At 42.9% G+C, this 27,700-nt stretch overlaps 2 protein-coding genes across 22 annotated transcripts in view; one reads left to right on the forward strand and one right to left on the reverse strand.

The window, feature by feature from the left end:
• Nucleotides 1–15,066, forward strand: part of tmem98 (transmembrane protein 98) — a 34,711-nt gene extending 19,645 nt beyond the window's left edge. For all 5 annotated transcript variants that reach the window (XM_069905015.1, XM_069905016.1, XM_069905014.1 and 2 more), the window contains 5 exons: nucleotides 5,050–5,181; nucleotides 6,005–6,038; nucleotides 8,341–8,456; nucleotides 10,864–10,923; nucleotides 12,048–15,066. In XM_069905015.1, coding sequence (XP_069761116.1) covers nucleotides 5,050–5,181; nucleotides 6,005–6,038; nucleotides 8,341–8,456; nucleotides 10,864–10,923; nucleotides 12,048–12,255 — 550 coding nt within the window. In that variant the 3' untranslated portion in view covers nucleotides 12,256–15,066. The remainder of the gene's footprint in view (nucleotides 1–5,049; nucleotides 5,182–6,004; nucleotides 6,039–8,340; nucleotides 8,457–10,863; nucleotides 10,924–12,047) is intronic.
• The window catches only part of LOC138746697 (supervillin-like), a 209,926-nt gene continuing 192,828 nt past the window's right edge, over nucleotides 10,603–27,700 (reverse strand). For 15 of the 17 annotated variants that reach the window (XM_069905006.1, XM_069905007.1, XM_069904998.1 and 12 more), the window contains one exon: nucleotides 23,850–27,027. In XM_069905006.1, coding sequence (XP_069761107.1) covers nucleotides 26,941–27,027 — 87 coding nt within the window. In that variant the 3' untranslated portion in view covers nucleotides 23,850–26,940. Of the gene's footprint in view, nucleotides 10,696–10,785; nucleotides 10,946–23,849; nucleotides 27,028–27,700 lie in introns of those variants that run through there. The other 2 variants (XR_011347043.1, XR_011347042.1) reach the window with 2 other exon arrangements.

A 27,700-nucleotide genomic window follows, 5' to 3' on the forward strand; every position in this document is an offset into this window, starting at 1 on the left:
TCTCCCAAGTGGGTGAAAGACTCTATCCATGGCACCAGAATGAGATTGCAGTCATGAGATTGTGCCATTGTCTGAGAGCTCATAGGTCCAATCCAAGTCAAGTCACCTTTATTTATTGTTTATACCATGCTCACACAGTAAAGATGAGATAGTATTTCTCCAGGATCATGGAGAATAGTTACATAAATATAAGTTGGAAAAGAAGTTAAGACATATATAGTAAAAGTCCACAAATGTTCTGGGAATTCAGAAGTCTGATGGCTTGGGGGGGAAAACCTATTTCCCACTCTGGATGTAAGGGCTCGAGTGCTGCGGTACCTCCTACCAGGTGGCAGAAGGGAGAACAGTTTACATGAGGGGAAGGGAGAACAGTTTACATGAGGGGTGTGCGGGGTTCTTCTCAATGTTTATTGCCTATTGCCTGCATCGAGTGGTGTAGACATCCTTCACGGTAGGAAGAGAGCCCCCAGTGATGTTTTCCACTGACTTCACTCTCCTCTGCAGCATCTTGCGGTCCGAGGAGGTACAGGTTCCAAACCAGGCAGTGATGCAGTTGTACAGGATACACTCAATACACTCTCTGTAGAATGTAGTGAGAATGGAGGGTGAGAGATGAACTTTCTTCAACCTTCGCAGAAGTAGAGGCGCTGCTGGGGTTTCTTGACTATGGAGTTGGTGTTAAGGGACCAGGTGAGATTCTCTGCCAAGTGTGCGTACGCTTGACGACCTCAACGGTCAAACAGAACATGATCCACCCTGACCCCTCCTGAAGTCGACGTGTTTAATTAACATTCAGATGCAGGTTGTTGGCTCTACACCAGTCTGTTAGTGTCGGCCCCTCATCTCTGTACACTGACTCCTCATTCTTACTGATCAGGCCCCCCACGGTCGTGTCATCAGCGAACTTGATGATGTGGTTCGAGCTGTGCTTAGCTCCAGATTCGCGGGTCAGCAGAGAGAACAGCAGAGGACTAAGCACGCGGCTCTGGGGGTCCCCCGAATTCAGTGTGATGGTCTTGGAAATGCTGCTACCAATCCGATTTGTCTGAATTTTCTTAGTGTGAATTGACCATGAGTGACAGGCATTAAGCTCCCACTTACAGCATGAAGGTGTCATATGCCTTTCTGGGGGTGTACCTTGAAAGTAGAAAAATGTTCATCTCCACTGTCGGGAGCATTTAGACAAGGAAGATCTTGCTAAATAAATAACAATGACCAATGGCCCAATTAATCACTCCTAAGAAGAAAAATCTGACCCTCCATCTTTATATTAAATGCTTGATATTGTGCACAGAGAGATTGTGATATCTCAAACTGATGTTTACATGTTGGATCACACCTCAAGGCTTGGTGTCAGTGAATTAAGTATTAGCCAAATGTTGGTTTAAATGCTTGATGTAAACAATGAAACATAAAAAGTAAGTCAAATAGTAGAGCAGTTCTTTGAGTGGAGAGTATTCAAGTGAAAATGATCAATTGTGGCCAAAGGAAAACTTGCTCAAATAAGGAACGCCCCTGTTTTATAAACTGCACCAATTAGTGCAGTTTATAAGAATCTATTGTTCTTGGGTTACTTTCAAAAGATACTCAGGGTTTTGTCCAGTCTCAATAGGGCTAATTTCAACAGTCTCTTAATATAAGTGCCCTCATAATTTTAAATATCTCCCCTCATTCTTCTAGGTTCCAGGGAATAAAGTTCTAACCTGTTTAAACATTCCCTGTAACTCAGTTCCTGAAGTCCGGGTAATATCCTAGTAAATCTTCTCTGCACCCTTTCAATCTTATTGATATCTTTCTTGTAGTTAGGTGACCAAAACTGCACACGATACTTCAAATTTGGCCTCACCAATGTCTTGCATAATTTTATTATAACATCCCAACTCCTGTTCTCAATACTTTGATTTATGAAGGCCAAGATGCCAAAAGCTCTCTTTACAATCCTATCCACCTGTGACAGCAATTTCGGAGAATTATGTATCTGTAGGGGAAAATGACCCAGTCCTCATCAAGGGCTCAGTAGTGGAGAGGGTCAAGAACTTCAAATTTCTGGGTGTCAACATCCCCAAGGATCTGTCCTGGAGCCTCCATGTTGATGCAAGCACAAAGAAGGCTCGCCAACGGCTATACTTTGTGAAGCGTCTGAGGAGATTTGGTATGACACCAAAGACTCTTGTAAACTTCTACAGGTGTACGGTGGAGAGCATTCTGGCTGGTTGCGTCACTGTCTGGTATGGAGGTGCCAACTCTCAGGACAAGAATAAACTCCAGAGGGTTGTTAACTCGGCCTGCAACATCACAGGCACCAGACTCACTCCATCAAGAACATCTACATGAGGCGGTGTCTTAAACGCCCCCACCACCCAGGCCATGCTCTCTTCTCTCTGCTACCATTGGGAAAAAGGTAAAGGAGCTTAAAGACAAGCACTCAGCGACACAAGGACAGCTTCTTCCCCTCTGCCAGAGGATTCCTGAACCAAAGACACTGCCTTACTATTTTTATGTATTTTTTTATAATAATGTCATAAGATGGTTATAATATGAACGTTTCCACTACGAGGCTGATTCTGTATTCCCAGATTCCTCTGTTCTACCACACTTTTCAGTGCCCGACCATTTACTGTGTATGTCCTACCTTGGTTTGTCCTTCAAAATGAAGCACCTCACATTTTTCTGATTAAACATCTGAACCTTTTGACTAACCTCCCATGTGGGACATTGTCAAAGATCCTTTCTAAAACAGCCTTTCCTTCGTCAACTTTTCTGGTAACCTCCTCAAAAAACTCTGTTAAATTCAACCAACCGAGCACAAAACCATTTTGACTATTCCTAATCAGTTCCTGGCTATCCAAATGTTTGTCTGCCCGATCCCCAAGAACATCTTTCAATAACTTGCCTTCTACTGATGTCAGGCTCACTGATCTATAGCCTCAGCCCCACCTCCCTCCTCAATGAGTGCACAGACTGTGATTGGGACATCTATGACCAAAATCATCCTCACATCCCTGCATCCCCCTCCACTCACTTATCTCCTCACCATCATCAACTTCAAATGGCGTAAGGATGCATCTTGCCCCAAGTCCAAAATTCCATGTAGTACAACTTCTCCCCTGTTTCCCTTTACATTCCAGATAGATGTGAAGTGGAAACTGGCCAGAACATTCAAGATTATTTTTATTCTCATGTAATAAAACATAAATGTGATATTACACAAGATTATCTTTGATCTACTGTAGGGCAGACGAAAATTTATCATCAGCGAGCCCCCCCCCCCCCCCCCCACCGCCCCCAGAGTCACTCTAGCTCTCTCACAGCCTCCACAGCCACCCAGCGTCCAATCTAAACTATTAGCAACTTGAGCTCCAGATGCACACCTCTGACATGAGGGACAGTGAGAAAGAAAAAGCACCAGTATTCAGTGTCCGCTTTCATTGCCACCAGCTCATTTACACAGATGGCAGAGCAGAGGCACATAAGAGGGTCAAATCCTGGGATTAAATGGGCTGCAGGGGGCACAGTGGGCAAGGAAACAGTGGCTGCCAACTGCACCACATGGATTCTGCTGCGGGTGACTCCATGGAGGCACAGGGCTTTGAAATGACTCATGGCTCCTCATTTACAGCGTGGGAGTGGAGGTCACCTGTGAATGCAACCATAACATGGCGACTGGCATTTCAGCGTTCATTGTAATGCAAACAGCGGCCACTTAAGGTCTGAGAACTAGACTGTGAACAATCAGGGAGGTGTGTCTGCCAAGCTGCCTTACTGATTATGGATAATTACATGCAAAAGAGCAAAGCTCCACAGCTACAGTGGAGTATGAAATGGCTGCCTTCTCTCACAAAATAGCATTTTCCTTCCCATCCCTGTTAACATTGGCCACCAATCAGTTGTCTCTGTCTATTGTTGCATTATATATGGGTACATGAGCAGTCCATCAAGTCACCTCGAATATGCATACTGCATATTACAGCGGGCAGTGTAGCAGTGAAAGGTTATTTGGTATAAAGCCAGGGCAGCTCGAGGACACTACTACGAGGTTCATTCAGAGGACTGATGGCTTCAGGAGAAAAACTATTGGTGCACAGTTTCCTACTCTTGAACCTTGTCCCCAGAGGGAAGAAAGAGAAGAGAACGTGGTTGGGGGTCCTTCAGCATGTTGGCTGCTTTTATGGGGCAGCAGGATGGGGAAGAAGATTTTTGTGTGATGTTCTGAGCTGCATTCACCATTTACTGCAGCTTCCTCCATTCCTAGGTGGAGCACCCAGCTGGGATGCTTTCGATGATGAATCAGTAGAAGTTGTTCAGGGATATGGAGAATATGCAAAGCTTCCAGGCAGTAGAGGCATTTGGTGCAATTCTTTGACTGTCATGTTGACAAGGTTAGGTCACTAGAAGTGAACTTGAAGCTAACTATTGTCTCCACTTTAGGGCCATTGAATAATGGACTCTACCCCCTCCTCTGGTCAATGATCATCTCCTTTGTCCTTCTGATATTGAGAGAGGTACTTGTCTACACAATTGTGGTTGTGAAGGCTGAGAATATATCCAGAACATCAGTGTTGAGAATGCCCATGGAGAAGGAGTTGCTTTCCATCTTTAGTGATTGCAGTCTGTTGGACAGGAAGTAAAGGAGCAGTGACAGAGAGAGGTGCTAAGACCATGGTCTCCAAGACTGGGAATGCATTTACTGGGAATGATGGCATTGAAGGCAGTGCTGTAATCTACGAACAGTAATTGGATATAGGTGAACTTGACATGCAGGTATTCCAGAGACACAGAGGGGTGCAGTAGGCAAATTAAAGTGTGTTAAATCCAGCTGGGAGCTGGAGATGTGAGCCATGGCCAACATCTCAAAGCACTTCATGATGGTGGATGTCAGAGCTACCAGCCAATAGTTATTTAGGACCATCATCGAGCTTTTCCTTAGAACTGATATGTTGGTGGACTTCTTGAAGCAGGGAGTGAATACACAGGGCTTTCAGGACATGATCAATAGCTGAGGATGTATTGGAAGTTTCTGACTTACCTTCTGCTTTATTTTTCCACCAGACCAACTGTGGACCTGATTGGAGCAATGGAGACCCAGAGTGAGCCCTCAGAACTGGAACTGGATGATGTTGTTATCACAAACCCTCACATTGAGGCAATTCTGGAAAATGAAGAGTGGATAGAAGATGCTTCGTATGTGTAGAGAATTCAGGCATTTAGTTGCCTGAACAACCAATGAGTGTTTTTTTATTATTAGCTAGGAACAATGACCAAAGATATTTGTTCCCCCCCCCCACCCCCCCACCACCCACTTCATCCCTATTTGTACAAGGGATTGTAACCAAGGACCAGGTGGGCTGACTGCTTTTAAATTACAATCAAAAAGTTGGAGAGCTGCCCAGTGCAGTGGGAATGGCATGTTGCATTCTCAGAGGATCTCTCTGTGTCGGCAGAGATCACATCTACCTCTCAGGTGAAGGTGTAATTGCTCTATGTTGCCACAGTAGTAAAAGTCTGATAAAATGACAGCACCAGGACTTTGGAGTTGCCAGACCAGCAGATCTTCTGGACTATTTGATGTCACACCTATTAAAACTCCAACACAATTGTATATCACTTTTTAAATTGTGCAGTGTCTGGTAGAATTGCCACGTAATGAGCTGAACCCTGGTGAGTTTAAAGGCTGTGGTTAAACAGCACAATAAGTTTCAGCGTACAAATTTCAGCCTGTTTGTGTCAGGAACCTGACTGAGACTGCAACCCCGGCTCAAACCACAAATCTACCCACGTTCCTCACCCTAACCCGCGCAGTCAGCCCACCCTCCCAGTAGAATCAGAAGTTAAGGTTTCATGGAGAAAACTGACCATCAGAATTCTCTTGATTCTGTTTTCATCTCGCGCTTCCATAATATGTGAAGAGGTGTGGGAACGTGGCAGTGATTGAAAGGATATATGGGGGTTTTGATCGACTTCAACAGACGAATGTGTGCAACTGATATGACTTTATCTTTTCTAGGGGTTTGGTGTCGCATTGCATTGAGATTCTCAAGGTAAGAATTGAGTTAGTGTTTACTGGGAAGCAAAATGAAGCATCAAAATTTATATTAATAATTTAGGGTCATAAATAATCTGTTGTTTATGTTTTAGCAACCTTATAAATTAAGGCTCGAAATTCAAATGTTACCAGCAACAATGCAATTGAAAATATTATTTTCATGATGTTAAATACAAAAATGGCCACTTGTTTTTCATTTCAAATCTCTTCAATATTTCAGCCTGGCACTTCCTGACTCTATTGCACATACATGTCTGTTCTGATTTCTGGGTCGCATCATCAGTGATGTAATTCCTGTCCAGCGTCCTATTTTAAGGGAAGTCCATATTGTTCAGAGAGTCCCTGAGATTGGACACCAAGGTTTTACTAACACTAATCCAACAGGACGTCAGGCAAACACTTCTGTTCCTCACCCACTCTCCCGTCTACCCATTAAACACTTGTCCCAATAGCCAGTGATCCTTACACATCTATCCACTCACCAAATTCCCAATCCCTAATGCCCACCACAATCCCAATTAAGGCAACAATCTCCTGCCAGTAGAAGCTGCAACATCCATTCTTGGCAATACTCGGTCTTCCCCTGATTTCCAACTCCTGGTTTTCCATGAAGAAGTAACTTCTCAATCCATTCAGCTTTTAACTTATGCACTAGCCTCTTTTGTGGTGAGTTCCGCCTTTCGGAACTAACTGCCCGGGTTGATCTCTAAACTCCAATTCTTCTTCATTTCGTGTTTTTTTTGAAATCAGCTGCAGGATTGAGAGAACAATGAATGAAAAAGTTGAGGTTCATTTCTTTAAAAATGGAATTTTGAAAGTTGAACCAGTTGCTCCAACCCTGTGAGCAATTTTGCAGATGCAATTAGCGTCATTTAAGAGGCTTCTGGATGGGCATATATGTATATGAAATGGATGGAGGGATATCTGCCAGATGCAAGGAAAAAAGTTTGAGTTTAATTAGGACATCAGGTAGATAGGGATGTAAAGAGGGCTTTTGGCATACTGTATTGAGTACAGTACAGGACATCTAAAATCCAGAAAGCTCCAAAAACCGGCGGTGGTGGGGTGGGGAGTTTAGAGATGGCAGTGCGACCCGGGCAGGCGAGGGGGGGGGGGGGGAGAGACGACAGTGGGACTCGGGTGGGTGAGGGGGGAGATGGCAGCAGGGCGACTCGGGTGAGCGAGGGGGGAGACGGCAGAGCGACTGGAAGGGGGTGGGGGTGGACATGGCAGCATAATTCGGGTGGGCTTAAATCTGGGGCAGTTGGCCTTTGTTCTGAAATCCATAAAAATCCGAAATTCGGAACATACTGTCCTCCAAGGGTTTCGGATAAGGGATGGTGTACCTGTATAGGATTTGGGATGTTATGGTAAAGTTGTATAAGACATTCGTGAGGCCAGATTTGGAGTATTGTGTGCAGCTTTGGTCACCTAACTACAAAAAAGATAGCAATAAGATTTAAAGAGTGCAGAGAAGATTTACTAGGATGTTGTCCGGTCATCAGGAATCAAATTACAGGGAAATGTTAAACAGGTTAGGACTTTGTTCACTGGAGCATAGAAAAATGAAGGGAGATTTAATAGAGGTATATAAAATTATGAGGGGATAGACAGAGTAAATGTAGATAGGCTTTTTCCACTGAAGATGGATGAGATACAAACCTGGGTGAAAGGGGAAAAGTTTAGGGGGAACTTCTTCACAGAGAGTGGTGGGAGTGTAGAATGAGCTGAAGTGAATGCAGGTTCAATTTTAACATTTAAGAAGAATTTGGATGGGTACGTGGATGGGAGGAGTACGGGGCGAGGTGGGTGGGGCTATGTGCTGGGTCAGTGGGACCAGGCAGAATAATAGTTCAGCATAGACTAGAAAGGCTGAAGGGCCAGTTTCTGTGCTGTAATGTGCTATTGTTCTATGTTTAGCATAGACCACATGGGCCAAAGGGCCTGTTCCTGCATTGAATTGTCCATGTTCCAACTGAGAAAGTATGCAAACCAGGCAATTGAAGAGCGAGGATGCATGCAGGCCAGGCAGAATTTTCATCGATCTTTATGTTTCTGGTGTCCGTGCATCTCAGGCAATCTCAGTGTGAAAAGGAGTTGGAGGACTGTGAAAGAACCCATTGATTCCAGTGATACTGAGAAAAGTTGTCCCAGAATGACATGAGCTGCAAGTTTGAAATAATGAATAACACAGCACTTACAGTTAGAATTACACAATTACATCTGAGGAAAACTTTGCTTCGTAACATTATAATGATTATTTGTGCAGCCTGATGGATTTATATTTCATTTTACAGATATGCCATACTCTAACTGAGAAACTTGTTGCCATGACGATGGGATCAGGCGCAAAGATCAAATCACCAGCCAGACTAAGCGACATTATCGTGGTAGCAAAGAGGATTAGCCCAAGGTGAGAGAGGGCTGTCCTGCAGAGGCCGACTATGCCAGCAATCAGTAGGCATTATTAAATAGAGCTGACATTCCCAAAGTCATGGATTTATAAATCCTGGTTACTGAGAGGAATTAACATTTGGGATGGAAATGGAGTTAGTGCATAGGTGCTCTGTGGATTACTTAAAGTGGTATGTGAGTGGGGGGGGGGGGGGAAAGGTTGAGAACCACATGATTTATCTTTCACCTCTAGATCCAGGAGTGTGTCCGCTGAGTTATTAGTTGGGAAATTGCATTGATTGTGACTTGTTACTGCTTTGAAAACCACAAGGCTTCAGGAAACGTGATTGACCTTGGGAGTATTGTGGAACCAAAGTGCCTCAGAGTTAGAATAGAAGGCCATAGGAGTTTTAGGTGGCAAAACAGGTAGACAATAGAATACTGGCCTTCATTGGTCAGGGCATTGAATAACAAAGCAGGAAGGCTATGTTCCAAATTGATAACACCTTCATCGGACCTCAGCTGGAGGGCTACATGCCATTCTGGTTACTGAGGTGTAGGAAGGATCTGGCACTTCTGGAGAGGTTGCAGAGGAGATTCAGCAGGATGTTGGGATGGAGCAGTTCTGTGAGAAGGAGAGGCTGGAGAAGCAAAATCACTTTCTCCTGGAGCAAAGGAAGTGTCAAGATTGAGGTATATAGAATATGACTGGTAGATAGGGCGGCTTGGTTGGCATAGTGGTGAGTGTAATGCTTTTACGGACCCAGTGGTTGGGACAGGACCTGGGTTCGAATCCCGTGCTGTCTGTAAGGAGTTTGTACATACTCCCGTGTCTGTGGGTTTTCTCTGGGGGCTCTGGTTTCCTCTCACCATTCAAAAACATACTGGGGCGTAGGTTAATGAGGGGTAATATGATGGCACAGATTGTGGGGCCGAATTGGCCTGTATTTAAAAATTTTAATTTAAAAAGATAGATTGGTACATAGACTGCAGGAAGCTTTTCCCCATGTCAGAAATAAATAAAACTAGAGCATGTAGGTATAAGGTGAGAGGAAGAGATTTAGAGAAATGGGGGGGCCTTCTTTACTTCGAGGTTAAGTACCTGGACTGCTCTGCCTAAAAGAGTCATTGAAACTGGCTCAGGAATGGAATTTACACCAGAATTAGTGAGGCAGAGAGGTCTATGGACCAAGTTGGTTGGGGGTCAATTAAGAAGTGGTCGGTGGAATGGACTGCATCCATGATGTACGATTCCACAAAATCATTTAACCCTCCAACTTAGGATAAGGCAACTCAGGTTCCACTCTATATTTCCTTTCACAATTATAAATACAGTAAAATCCCCATTATCCGGAATTCAAGCAACCAGCAAAAACAAAAATTGGAGAAAATAAATAGGTAAAAATTGCAAATGTTTAAAATTGGCCTCCCTTAGCAGTGAGGATGCCAATCTAAAAGTCTGCAGATGTAATCTATACAAGACTCAATCTCAAGCAACTGGCAAATTCACTCATCCAACATCTCCAATCCCCATAGGTGCTGGATACCAGGGGTCTTACTGTACTTGAATCCAGTTTGTTGCCCTCCCCGACTTCATTCCACATTAAGATTAATGAGACTTGTCTCACCTCACACCACCAGTGCCTACCATTCACTCCAATGGCCAATAATTAAGAAAAGGCTTGCATTTTTTTAAAAAAGGTTTTGTAAATTTTAACCTTCAGGCTCATGCAAGTGAAAGAGCCGGGCAGTTCCCCCATAATCATTTTAAAACTTACTTTCCACTTACCAAAATTAATCAGGCTGCATGGTAGAGCTGGGAATTAATGCAGGAGATGTGGGTGAATGGATTACATCAATGGTCTCAGTAAGAGGCAGTAGGAAGGGCACAATGTTACAGAGCCTGGCTATCCACTCTCAGACCAACAAGACCCAGCTCTACTGGTTGGCATTGGATTAAGGAGGTTATCCCCAAGTTCAGGTTAGCCATGATGGGGGCAGATTCTGATCATACTTTGAGTTCATACCTGAGCTAATCTTTACAAAATTGTAAAGCTCTCCATCGGAAAATATCGTGGTAATTGTAAAGATTCATTAAAAGTTGTCCCAAAAACTGTGAATAAAGCATTGAGTCACAAGCTAAAAATATTAAAGGATACCTATTATTCAATTGGCAGTTTCATGTAATATTACATATATTGACAATAAAGGAATCTTGAAAACAATGGAGTTTCAGGATGGCTTCCACTGCTTGGTATCTAGAGGACAAAGTGAAGATAATCAAAATCATTTATCTATTCCAACATTAAAATAAAGTCTTTGTATAATCATTGTTTAAATGAGCTCACTGCGTTTTGTATGGTAAGAATTCTTCCGGCTTAAAAGTTTCCACTAATGTAGCTCTTTCCTTTCCCGATCACTGTTAGGGTGGATGATGTGGTGAGATCGATGTACCCCCCGCTGGATCCCAAGCTCCTGGATGCCAGGTCTGTTACAGTTCTTTCGAACCTTAAGCAACATATCATGATGAGTACCTCTCAATCTGCAGCACGCTGAATTAACTAAATGAATGCAGCGCAATTGCAAACATAATGTGCTTTCAGTGATGTCGGAAGTTCACATTTCACACTGTTCTCCAGAGCAGGGAATATCAATTAGAACAAGTTCCCTCAATGTGAAAGAAATGAGGGTATTTAATATATGTCTGCGTGATTTAAAAATGACACCCCAAAATCAGGAAAGTATAAAGTATACTTCATTTATAAATAAAGCATACTTGATAAATATAAAATATTGGCATACAAAATATATTTTTATTTATATGGAAAGTATAAAATCCTCACCTTAATATCCTCTGGTTTAGAGGGTCCTCCATGGTGATGGATAATAGCATAAAACACTCGCATAACTCCTGTGGTCCTACAACTAAATATTTTTCAACTGAAACTTGCGTTTTGGAAGCTGAATTAATAGTGATGTTATATTAAAACAATAAAAATATATTATAAACCTGTCTAACATACCTTAAACTAACAACACAGCAAACAAAACTAACAGCATATGCCAGTTGCCATTTGCAACAGTTGATGAACAGCAAAAACTCAGCGCTCCCCTGTGGTGTCCATCCGCCCCGACTAAACTATTGGACAGCGTCACTTTACTGGTCCGTGGGATGGTTGGTAAAGGACTATTGGGGCAGTAAGTTCTCAGTGGTACGTGCCAGACTAGGGGGTAGTCTTGTACAAAGAGTATAACTCTAGGTCTTATACACCTAGTCGCCTTGTACACCGATATATATGGTATACTGATTGAGATTAAGAAATGTTCTCAAGACAGGCAGATTGATACCGTGGGCACATGTGACCAGAGTACCAATAGGCATGGTATACCCACAGGGAGCAATTTAAACTGCATGCTGTGATAATGGCTTATGTTGCTCTAATTCTGGTAACATAGTGGAATATCCCAAGTCACTTCATAGGCTGCTGACAACAAAGCAAAGATGGAGATACCAGACAGTGCTCTAAAAAGATGATCAGAATGCTTTGAGGATTAGAGTTTTTCATTCAGGTTCCACTGTGTGTCAACACTCCTCTTCCTTCACTTGCAGGACCACTGCCCTTCTACTCTCTGTCAGTCACCTTGTATTGGTTACCAGGAATGCCTGTCACATGACCGGAAGCCTTGACTGGATTGACCAATCCCTGTCTTCGGCTGAGGAACATATGTCAGTGCTGAGAGAGGCAGCTCTGGCAAGTGAGCCCGAGAGAAACCTCATGGGATGTGACAACTTCTGCCAGGAACAGTCTGCAATTTAGCCCCTGGTCCTGCCTGACAATGAGAGAGGCTGGATTCTCCCAGCTCGAGCAGCTCAGCTTAAACATTTTCTGGAGACATCGCAGCAAGGTGTGATCAGTCTGGGAAGCGAGATACTTGACATTAATTGAAAACAACGTTGCAATATTCAAGTGATTTTTGGACAAAATCAGATCACAGTCCATGAGTTTGTTTGATTTTTTTCACTTGATGATGTTTATGATAAACATTTATGAGCATTTTTGATAACTGTGTAGTTACATTTCAACCTCATACCCCTGCTGTAGTGCCTGACGTGTTATCAATTCTGATTACTGCATGAGTCGACACTTATCTTTTTCTTAAATTGCTATGTCTGAGGTGATAAGGAAATTGTAAATCATAAAACAAGAAATTGCTCTTCCTTTAATATGTAGTGACTGAAAATGGGGAGTTTGAGTAGGATTAACTGTTAACCATTTGCATCTCCCATTGATAATGAATATAGAGTTCTCTTCCTGCTATCTGGTGTCCCAAGCTTTTTCAAAATCTGTGTTAATGGCCTTGGAACTTCTCACAACCATTAGTATTAGGCAAAGTTTTCCTTCTTCTGTTGTCTCTGACTTGATGCCTGCTTCTTCCACCTGATTTTCCACCCCCTACCAAAGACCCCTTCTCCCACCTTAAGGCTTGGTCCTCCTCTTAGGTACCTCGGTCTGGCCTTCTGCCTGCTCTGAATCTTTATATTTCCAATTGCTGCTGAGATGTCAAGCATCTCAGTTTCTCCACTTATTCTAATCTCACTCCCTCAGAGCACTCTGCCCTCCACCCTCTCTCCGCTCAACCCCAAACTCATGATCAAACCCGGAGACCAGGGTGGTGATGTTGTGGTCTGGTGCACTGAACTCTACCTCGCTGAAGACGCCTCCTCTTAATTACCCCTTCAGCGGTCAGCATCTCACACATCAGTTCCTGTCATCTCCATCCCACAACCTCTAACCTCATTTTTTTTCCCCAACCACGAACTGACTGATTCTATCACCCAGCCAAAATCCACAAACCAATGCTCTGCCCCATTGAACTGCTATCATCTTATCTCAAACATTTTTATCCCCTCGGTCCAGTTCCTCCCTACCTACATCTGCAATACCTTGCATGCCTCCATCACTTTAACAACTTCCAGTTCCCTGAACTCAACCATGGATATCCAAAATTTGTGCACCTCTATCACCCATAGGGAAGGTCTCAAAGCCCTTTGTTTCTTTCTCAACAAAAGTCCTCCTCCATCACTACCCTTCCCTACCTGGCAGAACTTGTTCTCAGCCTCAATAACTTCTCAACTCACTTTCTCCAAATCAAAAAGGTCGCCATGGGTACCTGCAAGGGTCCCATCAATGCCTTTATCTTTGTTGGCTATTTTGAGAAATTAATGATGCAGGCCTGCACAGGCAAGGCTCCTCAACTTTTCCTCTGCTACATTGGTGCTGACTCATGATGGGCTCGTCAAGTTTATTCACTTTTCTGCTAACCTTTAATGTCACTTGGTCTATCCCTTGCAACACTCTCTCCTTTCTTGATCTCCCTGTCTCCAATTCAGGAGACAAACTGTACAGGCATTTTCTACAAATCCACCAACTCCCTCAGTAACCTCAGCATCGCCCAGCCTCAAGGATTCCTCCATCCCAGGATGAGGTCTTCAATCCTAGAACATCCAAGAGGCTTCCTCTCTTCTGCCATCAACTCAGCCCTTGCAATAATATCTCTATCTCTCGTACATAAGCCCTGGCCCCTCCATCCTTAGACACAACAAGGAAGAACTCACCTTGTCCTCACCTACCACCCTACCAGCCTCTGCATCTAACATCATATTATCCTCTGCAATTTCCATCACCTGCTATGTGATCCCACCACCAGACACATCTTCCTCTCTCCTCCCTTCTTGCTTTTTGCAGGGACCACTCCCTCTGAGATTCCCTCATCCCTTCCCACCAATGACTCCTTTGTTACCTACCCATGATCACAGCAGGTGCCAAAATTGTGCCCACACCTCCTCCCTCGCCACCATTCAGGGCCACAAACAGCCCTTCCAGTGAAGGAACAATTCACTTGTGAATGGGCAGGGGTCATCTACTGCATACGAACCAACTTCCCCTTTGTGGCCTCCTTTACATCAGAAGACTGAATGCAGATTGGGAGATTGTTTCGTTGAGCACCTTTGCTCTGTTTGCTGCAATAATGAGGACCTCATTAATGAGTCAACCATTTAAATTCTACACTCCATTCCCATACCGACATGACAGTCTATGGCCTCGTGAATGGCCAGACTAAGCCACCCGCAAATTAGACAAACATTTTGTCTGGGCACTCCAACCAGGTGGCCTTAACATCGGCTTCTCCATTAGGCCCCTCCCCTGTCTGTCTTTCCCTCCCTCCATCTATCTCCTTTCCTTCAGTCCCCCAACCCCTTTCTGCTCCATTCAGAGAGCTATCCCTCCCCCTATCACCTCAGCTTTTTCTTCTGCCCTCCCACCTGTATCCTCCACGACCTCTTATCTCCTGTACTCTACCCCCTGCCCCTTCCTCCCTCCTCTACCCCCTCCCCAACACCTTTTTTTATTGCTTTTTGCTCATATCTTTATGAAGGGCTCAGGCCCGAAATGCTATATCCATTTGCATCCTATAGATGCTGTGTGATGTACTGAGCTTAAACAGCACTTTGTGTACTGCATATGAATATTAGTGACGTAACGTATGTTTTGCAGGCTCTTTCATTTGAGATTGGACACAAAATGTTAACAAGGAGGATGAGGAAATTAAATAGCTTGTGAATGGAATATTGGCTTTTATTCTAAGGGTGACGGATGACTAAAGCAGTAGACTCTTTGCACGCGTACAAGGTGATGATGTGTTCACGGTGGGAGAAATATATTTGGATTTGGCATAACAAATACTTGCTAAATTGATTCCTGGAAGTTGTTCTCTGAAATAATTCATGCAAAATGGGGCTGATATTTTCTGGAGTTTAGAAGAAGGAAAAGTGAAATATGTAATATTCTGAGAAGATTTTGGGGAGGGGGGAGGGGGAGTGTGGAGAAAGGTGACAATCTCAGAATATTGGTGTAACACTGAAGAAATGCGGAGCAATTTCTTCAGTCAGAAGGTGGCAAATCCTTGGAATTCACTGTTCCAGAAAATGGAGGATGTTGAATCTTTAAGCATATTTATGGCTGAGGTAGACCGAGTTTCAGGTTGTCTGGGAATCCAGACTTATGGGAATAAGGTAAAGAGTTTCTTTCTTGAAAAAAAGCCTTAATGACACTGACCTCCACCATTGCAAAATGCTTCGAACTTCTGGGGATGGAATGCATCAAAGTGTCCCTCCCAGAGATAATGGACCCATGATTAGGTTTTGCATGTTTTGCACATAGGAGTGGAGAACACTGCTTTACTGGTTTGCACTTGTGCAATTAGATGTAAATAAACTTGAATTGAAATCGAAAATCTGAACCAGCAGGAGCATATTGAGATGTAGAGCAGGATTGTGGGAACATGGCCTAATCTGTTCTTATTAGTTACACTTTTACATTCTTGCTATCTTTAGCAAGAATGATAACACAGATTAATAGGTTAGGAGATGAGAGAGTGGGATTTTATTGAAGCTATTAAGTAATTGATATCTTAATAAGATGGGAAGAAAACAAAGAAGCAAGAGAAGAGGATGAGAAGAACCTTCCTCGTGAGAAGAGCTCGCCTCGTGGAAAGTGGATGGACAGACCTACCAGGTCGACGGAAGGGGCAGTGGTTGAGCAGATGGAGCTGTCGAACCATTCCCCCCCCCCCACCCCCAAGCGATCAGAAGGTTGGATGACAGGATCGTGGGGAGCCATGAGGAGACAGCAAGGGAAGAACCAGGAGCGCTGGCAGGCACGAGGAAGATGGCGGGAGAGACCCGTGATCAGAAGAGGGGATGTGATGACAGAGACCGAGGTGGATGAGGCCTCAAGGTCAATAAGGGAAAAAGAACACTTACCTGGTAGGGGGGAGCCAAGAGAAGTCTGGGTGGAGAGCGATGGTAAGGCAGCATCGACTGACAGAAGCATCGGGCCTGGCGGGAGTCAGGAAAGAGGACTGGTTGGAGGACATGGGCACCTTCAGCCAGGCAGAGATGGAGCAGGAAAAAGAGTAGAAAGACAATGGGGACAGAAAGAGGGAGGAGAAAGATGTAGAAGGGGTGGGCCCCTCCAACAAATAATTAATGGTTGCAATTGTATAGTTTAAAAAAAAGGTCAGTGTTGGGAGGGCAGAAGGAAATTTAAGAAAATATAGATAACTTAACCACAAAGGTTACAATGGTAGAGGATAGAATGGAAAGAGTGGAGAAGAAATTGTAAAGGAGGGAGAGTGAATGGGACGTATGTGAGAGGGAGAAGGATAGAATGTGGGAGAAGATGGATGCTTTGGCAAACCAGAATAGGAGGAATAATATAAAGGTGGTGGGGGTGAAGGAGGATGTTGAGGAGGGGGGGGGGGGAAGACCCAGTGGGTTCCTTCAAAAAGTGGAGGTGCTGGGAAGGGACAAAATTGGCACTGGTCTCTAATCCACTGACTGGCCCCAGGTCAAAAGCCAAGCTCCTTCGCTACCAGGACAGGGAGCAAATTTTACAGGCAGCAACTGAGGGAGCGAAGGGGGGGGGGGGGGGCAAGTGGTGTGGGACGGGGATAAGGTATTCTTTTTGCCTTGATTTAAAAAAGTGTTGAGACACCTTAAAAATAGTAAGGTTCAGAGGGAATAAGAAATTCTTTAAGGATGCCAGGGAGATGATTAAATATGCCAAAAACGAGATATCCTCACAGGACTGGGGAAGAAAGGAATGGATTGTGTATGATTAAAAAATGGAGGGGATTGGTTATGTGTTACCTTGATAAGATATTGATGTTAAAGTCAATTTAAGTAGTGATAAAGGGAGCTTAAGGGGAGCGGGTGGGGAGGAGCAGGACAATGGGTGCATTGGGCATGCTTGACAGGTAGGGGGTAGTTGGCACCAGTCGTACGGGTATGGGTGTCAGGAAGGTGAGACGGAGGGATAGAGTAGTGGAGGAGTATTGGGGGATATTTTGTTTTTTTTTCTTTTTTAGGTTTGTTGGTTTTTAGCTTCTCCATGGAACGTGGGCGTTCACATCAGAGGCCCTTGGAAGGGAAGTATCAATGGAAGAGGAGGGGGAGAAAACAATGGAAAGGTAATGGATAAAACGGTCAAATTCATGAGTTTTAATGTAAATGGGATAAACGGAATGATAAAGAGAGTCTTGGCACATCTTTAGAAAATGCAGGCCGACATAGTATTTTTGTAGGAGACCCACCTTACGAAACCATAACATTTAAAGAGAGGATGGGTGGCCCAGGTGGTGATGTCCTTCTTCAACTCCAGAGCCAGGGGAGAGGCAACCTTGATAAGGAGGAATGTTCCAGTTATGATCTGGGAGGTGGCTGCCGACTCAGTGGGGAGGTGTGTGCTGGTGCATTGTCAAATATACTTGAAACTATGGATAGTCATGAATATAGTTGCCCTGAATTTTGATGATGAAAAATTCATACAAGATATATTCTTCAAAGAAACTGAAGGGTGTGAGAATGTCTTGATCGGTAGGGATTTTAATTTTTGTCTGGATCTGGTCATGGGTAAATGACAAAGAAGGTAACAAGAGTCAGAGCGGCTAAGTCCACCCTAGGCTTTATGCAGAAGCTAAATCTCATAGATGTCTAGAAGAGGCTGAATTCAAGAGAAAGGGATTACTACTCCTTTTACTCGACAACATGATTCTTGCACTAGAATGGATTTATTTTTGGCATAAGCCCAATTGGAGGGCAGGATAGTGGAAATTGAGTACGCAGTGCAGCTATTGTCAGATCATTCACCCTTGATGGTATCTATTATAATAGAGATAAACAGGCCCCAATGTATAGATGGTGCCTGAATATGTCATTATTGGGAAAAGTGGAATTTTGTAGCTTTGTTGATTTGTCCTGTGAGACCAACTTCCCCTCTACTGAGTCCTAATATAGAACTCATTGAAGGTTTACTTAAGGGGTCAGATAATTGGATACACCAAGAACATTAAAAAGAAACTCATGAAGAAAATTAATGATTTTGAAAAGGAAATAGCCCATTTGGAAAAGGAATACCAAAGATTGAGCACAGAATAGAAATAGAGGGACTTGGTGAATAAAAAGCTCAAGTATAATACAGTACAAACATCTAAGACAGAAAGGTTGATCTAGACAGCAGTATTATGAGCTGGGGGAGAGGGCCCATAAAGTCTTGTCCTGGTAGGTGAAGGCAGGGGAAGCTTCAAGAACAATCAAAGGAAATAAATGATACATTTGGAAGGTTTTATAAAGAATTATATAAATCTGAATCAGGATGAGATCTTACTGAAATAGATGATTTCTTGCTCCCATTGGAACTGCTAAATTTTGGACAGGAGGAACAAGAGGGGCTGAATGCCTCTTTCACTAAAGGTGAGATAGCATGGATTCTGAGCTCTTTGCAGGCTGGCAAGTCGCCGTGGGAGGATGGTTTCCCCATCGAATTTTATAAAGAGTTCAAAGATCTCTTAATGCCCCTTCTTATGAAGGTGGTGGATAAGGCAGTGGAGACTCATACACTCCTGGAGTCTTTCTCCACAGTGATTCCCAAAAAAGACAGGGACCCATTGAAGCCCACCTCATATAGGCCAATTTCATTATTGAATACAGACTATAAAATTATTGCAAAAGTGTTGGCAGAATATTTGCTGAGATCAACGAATTCAGATCAAATAGGTTTTGTAGAAAAGAGGCAATTGGGAAACAACACAGCTAGATTGCCAAGTCTGGTATATTTGGCACAATTGGATGTGGATCTGGGAGTAGCTGTAGCATTGGAAATGGAGAAGGCCTTCGACAGATTGGAGTGGGACAATCTGTTCAAGGTACTGGATAAATTTGGATTGGAACAAACATCTATTAATTGGGTTAAGGCACTTTACCACAAGCCCCAAGCGAAAATTATATTTAAATGGGCCGATGTCTCCAGTACTTTCATTGAGCAGGTCAAGTATACAAGGTTGCCCATTGTCTCCAGTGCTGTTTATATTAGCCACTGAGCCCCTGGCGGAAGCCATTCAGCAGGATCTAGACATAAATGGGTTCAGGGTGGGCCAGATGGAACACTAAATCAACCTTTTCACTGATGTGTTTGTATATTTGACCGACCCAGAAGGCCATTGGCTAGACTAAGGACCACACTGGAGGATTACGGGTAGGTTTTGGGATATGAGGTAAATTTGGACAAAAGTGAGATAATGCCTTTGGTGAATGGGCAGTATCAATAAGGAAGTCGATTCAAATGGGTGCAAGAAAGCAATAAATATCTGGGGATTAAAGTAGATAAAAATTTACATCGCATATGCAAATTTAATTATCTCCCTTAGCTCCAGAGGATTGCGGGGGACCTGGTTAGATAGAAGATTCTGCCCATAACATTGATGGGCAGAGTCAACTGTGTTAGAACGAAGGTTATGCCAAGGCTCCATATCTTTTCCAGTAGTTACCAATTTTATTGCCTCAGGGTTCAAATTACTTATTTCTTTCTAATGAAATTAACATTAACTGTATCCCGCTGATACATAACACATGGATCTAAGTAATTGTGAGATTTTGTTTGATTTGCTTGATACTCTGGGTGTATATTTTTTTGCTTGCTTACAGAAACACATCATCTACAAGAAATGGATTTATTGTGTGTCCTTGTTTCTTGTAATATTACACCTATTTTATGCATGACAAAGGAACTTTGAATTTCATTGTCCTGTAAACAGATACAGCCAATCGAGTGTTTTGGCCAGTATGGGTAATTTGGTAGATTTCTTTCCCAGAAGTACATAGGTGTGAGCCAGTTTTACCTGAACTGAGTAATTTCATAGTCGCCACAGTCCAGTATTATTGAATGATCTAAACTTGGGTAAATTGACTGCCGTGATAACATTTAAGTTTATATCTCCAGGTCAACAGCCCATTCATTATCTGGACATGAGTCCAAAAGCTAAACCTTATGCTGCTATATAATTAAAAACAGGACATAGATTTCTTCTTTCAGCATTCATATTTGAATTAGTTGAAGCAAGGTTCTAAATTTGAACATTTTTCTCAACTTACTGCTGTGTAAAATTTGTTAACCAAATACAGTAAAAATCCCCAATATCTGGAATTGAAGTAGTTGGCAATCCAAGTGCCCAGCAAAAAAAAATCCAGGATATTAATAAATAAGAATAATTTTAAATGAAAGAATAAATAAAGTTTAGAAATGTAAAAATAAATGATCTCTGAATAACACACCACTTGATGAAGATGGGAGCAAGCATCCAGCCAGTGGGGCACCCCGGCCGTGCCCCACCTGCAGCTTCTGTTTCAATAAAATGGTAGTTCCCAGGATGAAGGGCTGGCCGATGCCACTTGCCACTGGGACGACTCTCCCAAAGTGTCTCCCTATCCTGGTAAGAGTCTTCATTAATACATTATTACATTAGTAAGGGTTTATCTGTAAATTTTGGGGAGTGGGGGTCAATTATGACAGTGGCATGGTTAGTGCAACATTATTACAGCGCCAGTGACCTGGGTTCAAATTTAAATTTTTGTAAGTTACGGCAATTACCTGATTAAAGTGACCTTTACATAATTAAGGTCTACAATACTGATTTTTTTAAATCAAATGATTTTACATTTTGCAGTGTCTTTTAAACTGTTTATTCTCAATGCAGGTGTATAGTAAGGCATTGGAGGAGTGAGTCTCAGTCAACCGGAAAATTCACAATTCCAGCATTCACAATCCCCATAGGTTCCGGATACTAGGGATTTTACTCTAGATGAAATCATCTGTCTGCTGATACAACACCTGGGTGGCCTCTCTCTTGCTGCAGTGAGCACAGGGTGTGAAGGTGGCAGATTTTCCAGGGCTTCGCTTGATCCTGTGGCGAGGAGGGTGAGGGTCAATGTGACCTTGACCTCCAGTGATAGAGCAATTCAGCCACAAAGGGGTGGCAGAAGGTCCTCCTGCAATGTGTCATACGTCCCAATAGCATCGACCTTGGAATCCCCGAGCCAGGTAAATATGTTCTCATGATAGAGCTCTTGGTATAAGGTTGTATCTCTGAAGCCTCTAGGGGGTCAGTTCCTCACAGGCATCTCTGTCTTCTCCAAATTCCTCAACCTGACCGCAGCCACTGCCACACTGTAGTGTAAGTACAGTATAGTATTTTTGTCTTTTAAACTGGTTATTCTTAACGCAGGTGTTTTAGATTGGCATTGTAAGAGTGTGTCTCAGGCTACCGCAATCCCCGAAGGTGCCGGGTAATGGGGATTTTATTGTTAAATGTTTGTTAGCAGGGTTTCAGGATGTGGTTGAACTGGGAGTTCACAGTTTCCACAATGTCCAAGAACATAAACTGCAGATTTCAAATAACTCAGTGGTTCTCAACCCTTTTTCTTTCCACTCACATACCACTTTAAGTAATCCCCATGCCATTGGTGCTCTGTGATTAGTAAGGGATTGCTTAAGGTGGTATGAGTGGGAAAGGAAGGTTGAAAATCACTGCTCTAGACCCAATTGTTACGGAAATATTTTACTTGACAAAAATTGTCACTGGCCCATTTCATTTAGAGTTATGAAACCGTATATATAACCACTTACAGCACAGAACAGGCCAGTTCGGCCCTACTAGTCCATGCTGTAACAAATCCCCACCCTCCTAGTCCCACTGACCAGCACCCGGTCCATACCCCTCCAGTCCTCTCCTCTCCATGTAACTATCCAGTCTTTCCTTAAATATAACCCATGATCCTGCCTTGATCACGTCTGCCGGAAGCTCATTCCACATCCCCACCACTCTCTGCGTAAAGAAATTTCCCCTCATGTTCCCCTTATAATTTTCCCCTTCAATCTTAAACCATGTCCTCTAGTTTGAATCTCCCCCAATCTCAATTGAAAAAGCCTATCCACATTTACTCTGTCTGTCCCTTTTAAAATCTTAAACACCTCTATCAAGTCCCCTCTCAATCTTCTACGCTCCAGAGAAAAAAGCCCTAGTCTGCACAACCTTTCCCTGTAACTCAAACCTTGAAATTCTGTCAACATTCTCGTGAACCTTCTCTGCACTCTCTCTATTTTGTTTATATCTTTCCTATAATTTGGTGACCAAAACTGTTCACAGTACTCCAAATTTGGCCTCACCAATGCCTTGTACAATTTCATCATAACCTCCTTACTCTTGAATTCAATATTCTGATTTATGAAGGCCAACATTTCAAATGCCTTCTTCATCACACCATCTACCTGAGTATCAGCCTTGAGGGTACTATTTACCATCACTCCTAAATCCCTTCGTTGCTCTGCACATCTTAATACCCTACTATTTAATGCATATGACCTATTTAGATTTGCCTTTCCAAAATATAACACCTCACACTTATCTGTATTAAATTCCATCAGCCATTTCTCAGCCCACACCTCCAGCCTTCCTAAATCACCTTTTAATCTACGGTAATCTTCCTCACTGTCCACAACACCACCAATCTTTGTATCATCTGCAAACTTGCTTATCCAGTTCTCCATTAACAAGTCAATTAGGCACAATTAAAACAGTGATTTTCAAACTTTATCTTTTGCACTCGCATACCACCTTAAGCAATGTCTGACTAACCACAAAGCACCGATGGCATAGAAATACTTGAAGTAATATGTAAGTGGAAAGAGAAAGGTTGAGAACCACTGAACTAACTCCACACTGGGCCTGTTGAAGGTCACATGGAGAAAATGGAGAGGAAACCAAGCTTGAAACTTTTGAACTTGCGGCCCAGTTAATGAAAGCAAACATGCCTTCATTCTAAAAACGAGTGATTCTACCTCCTAATGTTGCTCCCAATCATTTCTGATTGTTTTGTGGGATAGATTACATATTCCACTTACCTAGTAACTATGATGCCATTCTGTTCCTTTATGACAGAGATGAAAAATGTCAACTGATGTTTAGGTTCTAGAGGCCATTGCATCTTATCAGCATTGTCAATGGATAATCTCTTTATCTCTAACCCAAATCCTACAGATCAAGCTTAAGTTTTGTTGCTGCCCTACCTGGGTGGCAGCATCCTCATGAACACATCTCCCACATTTCACTTTTAGAGCAGCCAGGTCTTGCAAAACGTACTAAAAATGATCAATTAATTTGACAAAGTTAGAGACGATCATAGTCCAAGAAATTCAATCAGTTCTTCTGTCTGAAAATGAACCTGTGGCATTAAGTGGATAAAATTGTGTTTTAATGCCACAAGTTCAAGGCGGCACTTTTGACAATATAGGCTCCTAGAGGGCTGCACCGAGTTATTTGATTGGATTGCAGCCTTGTTCTTTCAAGTAGAAACCATGAACTTCTGACTTGTTTTGGGGAAGTACCCTCTGATGGTGGTGAACCCAGCTAATTCTGGGGACTTGGTGTCACACCACCCTCTGTCTATTCATTACTGCAATTTGCAAAGACAGTAAACCCAATGGTAACTCTGGTCACAGGAATGACATCCTTCAAAGATTGTCCGTTCATCTTTAATCCATTGCACTGTTTGACACAGCCTTAACAGTAAATCTTTCCATCTGAAAAGCAGATTTAAAACTGTACGTACAAAAGATCTAAATATCATGATTGCATTATCCAACATTTTAAAAAAAGCATTTGCAAAATATTACTTTGTGATAAACATGAATACAATGCAGAATTCCCAGAGTCTCAGGTGCAGAACTCTATCTTGTCCTCTGTGCTTTCAACATGCACTGGGTCAGGAAAAATGAAAGCTCTGCAGACTGAGAGAATTAAAATACTTTCAGAAATCTCTGAAAGTGTACAAACTTTACAAAAAGTCTAAGTTTTAAAAGCTGCATAAGTACAATATACAATAGATATTGGTTTTCGATCTGATTCAAGGCAAGTTAATACCACCAACTTAGGACACTCTGAGATGACACATGAATTGAGTATTCATCACCAGACCCAAGGCATCTTTGCTCTGCTGTACAGAACTGATCACCAGATCTATTTTACATCAGGATTTTAAAATCAGTAATTTTGTTAGAAGTCCATAGTTACGACTTCCACGTTAATAGAAAATGAGACAACAGCTCATGGCATGAAAATGAGACTGTGGGGAGAGGACTGGAGGGAGGAAGAGAAGATATCAGTATTAACAAGAGGGCCGGAGAAGGAGTTCTCCACTCCAGTGATCATCCCGTAATAACAGAGGGGAGCAAGAAGAACAGAAAGGGGCAGTGAATTCCAGCAATAACCTGTGGTATCAGAGAGCAGGAGAACAGAGGGAAATAATCCAGTTAAAAAGTGGACCTTTCCCTGAAGTCAACAAACACAATCCTACTGGAAGTAACCAAGGATTGGAAATTGACTTTACACCAAGTGCAGGGACCAGGCTGCCGCTTTACATCTCACTGCTGGAGACCTTTAAAAGACCAGAGTAACAAATCACAAAATGGCTGATAAAGTTTTACCTTTCATGAAGATTTGCAGATAAACTAGGAAGCAACAGTGAGCAAATAACACAAGGCCAAACCAATTCCTGCTTACAGTAAGCTTGTGAAGATGTTGGTGTGGCTATTTAAATAGTTTAACATTCATTTTAAAATGGCAGACAAGAATATTAACTACTGTCCAAATTTAAATTTTAAATAAAAAATGATTTAATTTAGACATTCAGCACAGTATCAGGCCCTTTTGGACCATGACCCTGCGCCGCTCAATTACACCCAATTGACCTACAATCCCACGCACGTTTTGAACAGTGAGAGGAAACCAGAGCACCCAGAAAAAACCCCACATAGTCAAAAGGAGAACATACAAACTCCTTACAGACAGCATGGGATTTGAACCCTAGTCCCGATTGCTGGGACTGCACACTGCGCTAACTGAGGCACTAGTGTTAAATGGTAACCAAAATGATCTCACTGAATACTGATATGGGTTGGCAGCATTGTAGGGGTCATCAGTCCTCAAAGGGTTCAGCACCTCACCACATGAGTGGAGGCCACAGCCATTCACTATGGGCCACTGCAGTCAGTCAACATTTCCAACCCAGCAGAAGGCTGGACAGGTTCCTTTCAAACTCTACTGCATTTGTGATACAGATTCTCAGCATTTTTTAAAAATGTAATGAAGCTTAAAACACTTTAATTTACTTTACATCAGATTGCACTGTTACGACGAAACAAAGAACCTCAGGTCTATAACAAGGCTCTGTAAAAGCCTTGATTCAAGTGGATGCAGTAAAACATAAAATAGGTAAACTATAAAAACTATGCCACTATCCCCAGTCAGTACAGGCAGAGTTATCTGAACTGTGGATTCCTCCCCATTTCCACAGTCCTTTCTCAATCTCCCAATTGGTGAAACATCCATCTTATTGGGTTGAGATAGGTTTTTGCCAAGCAACTTTCACTTTCTTTGTTCCTGTATTTTGTGGTTACACCATCAAATACCACATTCACTGGTTGGGATACTTCACTTGCTCATCTCTGAACTGTCAGTAATTTTTAGACATCTGAGATCTCCTCTTTCCTCTCAACAGAAATAAGTTCCATCAGCTTTGGTCAACATTTAGTTTTTCTAGGATGTGAAGGTTAGAAACCAAACCAGTTGGGAAAAAAAGTGGAGCAGAAGCAAATGAGCTAAGGCCAGGCAGGAGAAGGTTGGCCACTGAGCTGGATCTGAAAGAGTTCAATCTTAGCAGGGAAAAAAATACAAATCACTTTAAAAGCCCAGCAACCCCAGCACAAGTAGCGGGCATCTGGCGACTGCGGTCAAGGGTCTGCACCAGGCTGGAGAGGTATCGGAACCGGGATGCGAGAGGGAGCTGAGGGCTTCCTGATAGTGTCAGAGGTTCGGATCTGGAGCTCAGGTTGCCGATGGTTTGGACTTAGGTCTGTGTGGCTGCAGAGATTGTGGGAGTGCTAGAGGTGAATCCATGGACACTTGGCATCTTTGTGGGGTGGGCAGGGAGGAGAAATTCTTTTTTGCTTCTTTTTCCCTGACTGTAGGGGAATTTCTGCTGATGGTGAATCTTTGGGTAGACTAAAGGAATTTAGTGTAATATCACATTTTCTGCTTTATTGTACGACAATAAAATAATGTTAAATCTTGAACATCGGCCGACTGTTATTCTGGATGCTTCATCAGATAAAACCCTTTCGTGTCATCCATTCCACTCCAACCTTCTCCCACCCACAAATATTTAAATGTCTTCAAATTAAATATGAAAAATTCTATGTAATTCTTAACAATGCCCCTGTGTTTTTTTTTCTCTCTCATTATAATAATGTTCTGGAAACTAACTTTACCTCCTTGGCGTCCAGGGCAATGCAGGGGAACTGTCTCTCCAATCCAAGCATTAGACCTGACATTGGTAGGGAAGGGAGGTGCTTTAAAGGGGCCAACAAGTCCAACAGGCACAATTAATCCCCAAGGATCCTCCTTCATGCACTGATACAGAGTTAAGTACATGGAAAATTGGAGATGTGAAAATATACGTCTGAGCCTCGCGACTGCATGCACTGCACCCCCAAGCAAGGAAGTGAAGGGTTGGTTCCTGGACAAACCAAGTCGAGGGTATTGCTGTCCGGTTAGAAAAGGCCTTTGGCTTTTTTCCAATTCACTTGCTTCCAACCAGGAAGTTTGTAAAATTCCTCCTTTGGCATTTGCACGAGTTTCTGTGAAAGAAAAGAAAACAAAGGGGGTTTCAGTAAAGGAACACTGTGGAAACACAAACTAATGCCTGATATCACTGAACAAGTACCAATATACAAGGATTGATTTCATTTCTCTCAAGCATATCTCCCTGGTGCTCGGAGGTGGCCCAGTCAGTGAAAAGGTTAGTGCAATCCTATTACAGCGCCAGTGACCCGGTACTGACTGTATGTTTGTATGTTCTGCGTGGGTTTCTACCTTCCAAAATGTACAGGGTTTAAAGGGGAATTGGTGTATTTGAGTGGCATGGGGTCGTGGGCCTGTTACCATGCTATTACAGTGCCAGCGGTCGGGATTCAAGTTTGAATCCTGCGCAAGTTGTACATTCTCCTCGTGTCTGCATGGGCTTTCCCCTGGGGGTTGCAGTTTCCTCCCACCACTCCAAACCAGGGGTGTAATTGGGCAGCACGGACTCGTGGGCAAAAATGGCTTGTTACTGTGCTGTATGTTGAAATTTTTTGAAAAATTAAAGAAGGTCCTTCACCTGAACTGGGTAAGTGAGAAAACAAATTGGTTATAAAATGAGGATTGGGTGGGGAAGAGATCAGCAGGGTTATCTCTGAAGCAGTGATATCGAGATGACTGGCAAGAATTGAGCCCCCTACTTGATAATGAGGGCAGTTATAGAGAGAAAAC

The sequence above is a fragment of the Narcine bancroftii genome, chromosome 12 (genome assembly GCF_036971445.1).
Source record: "Narcine bancroftii isolate sNarBan1 chromosome 12, sNarBan1.hap1, whole genome shotgun sequence".
Classification (NCBI taxonomy): Eukaryota; Metazoa; Chordata; class Chondrichthyes; order Torpediniformes; family Narcinidae; genus Narcine; species Narcine bancroftii.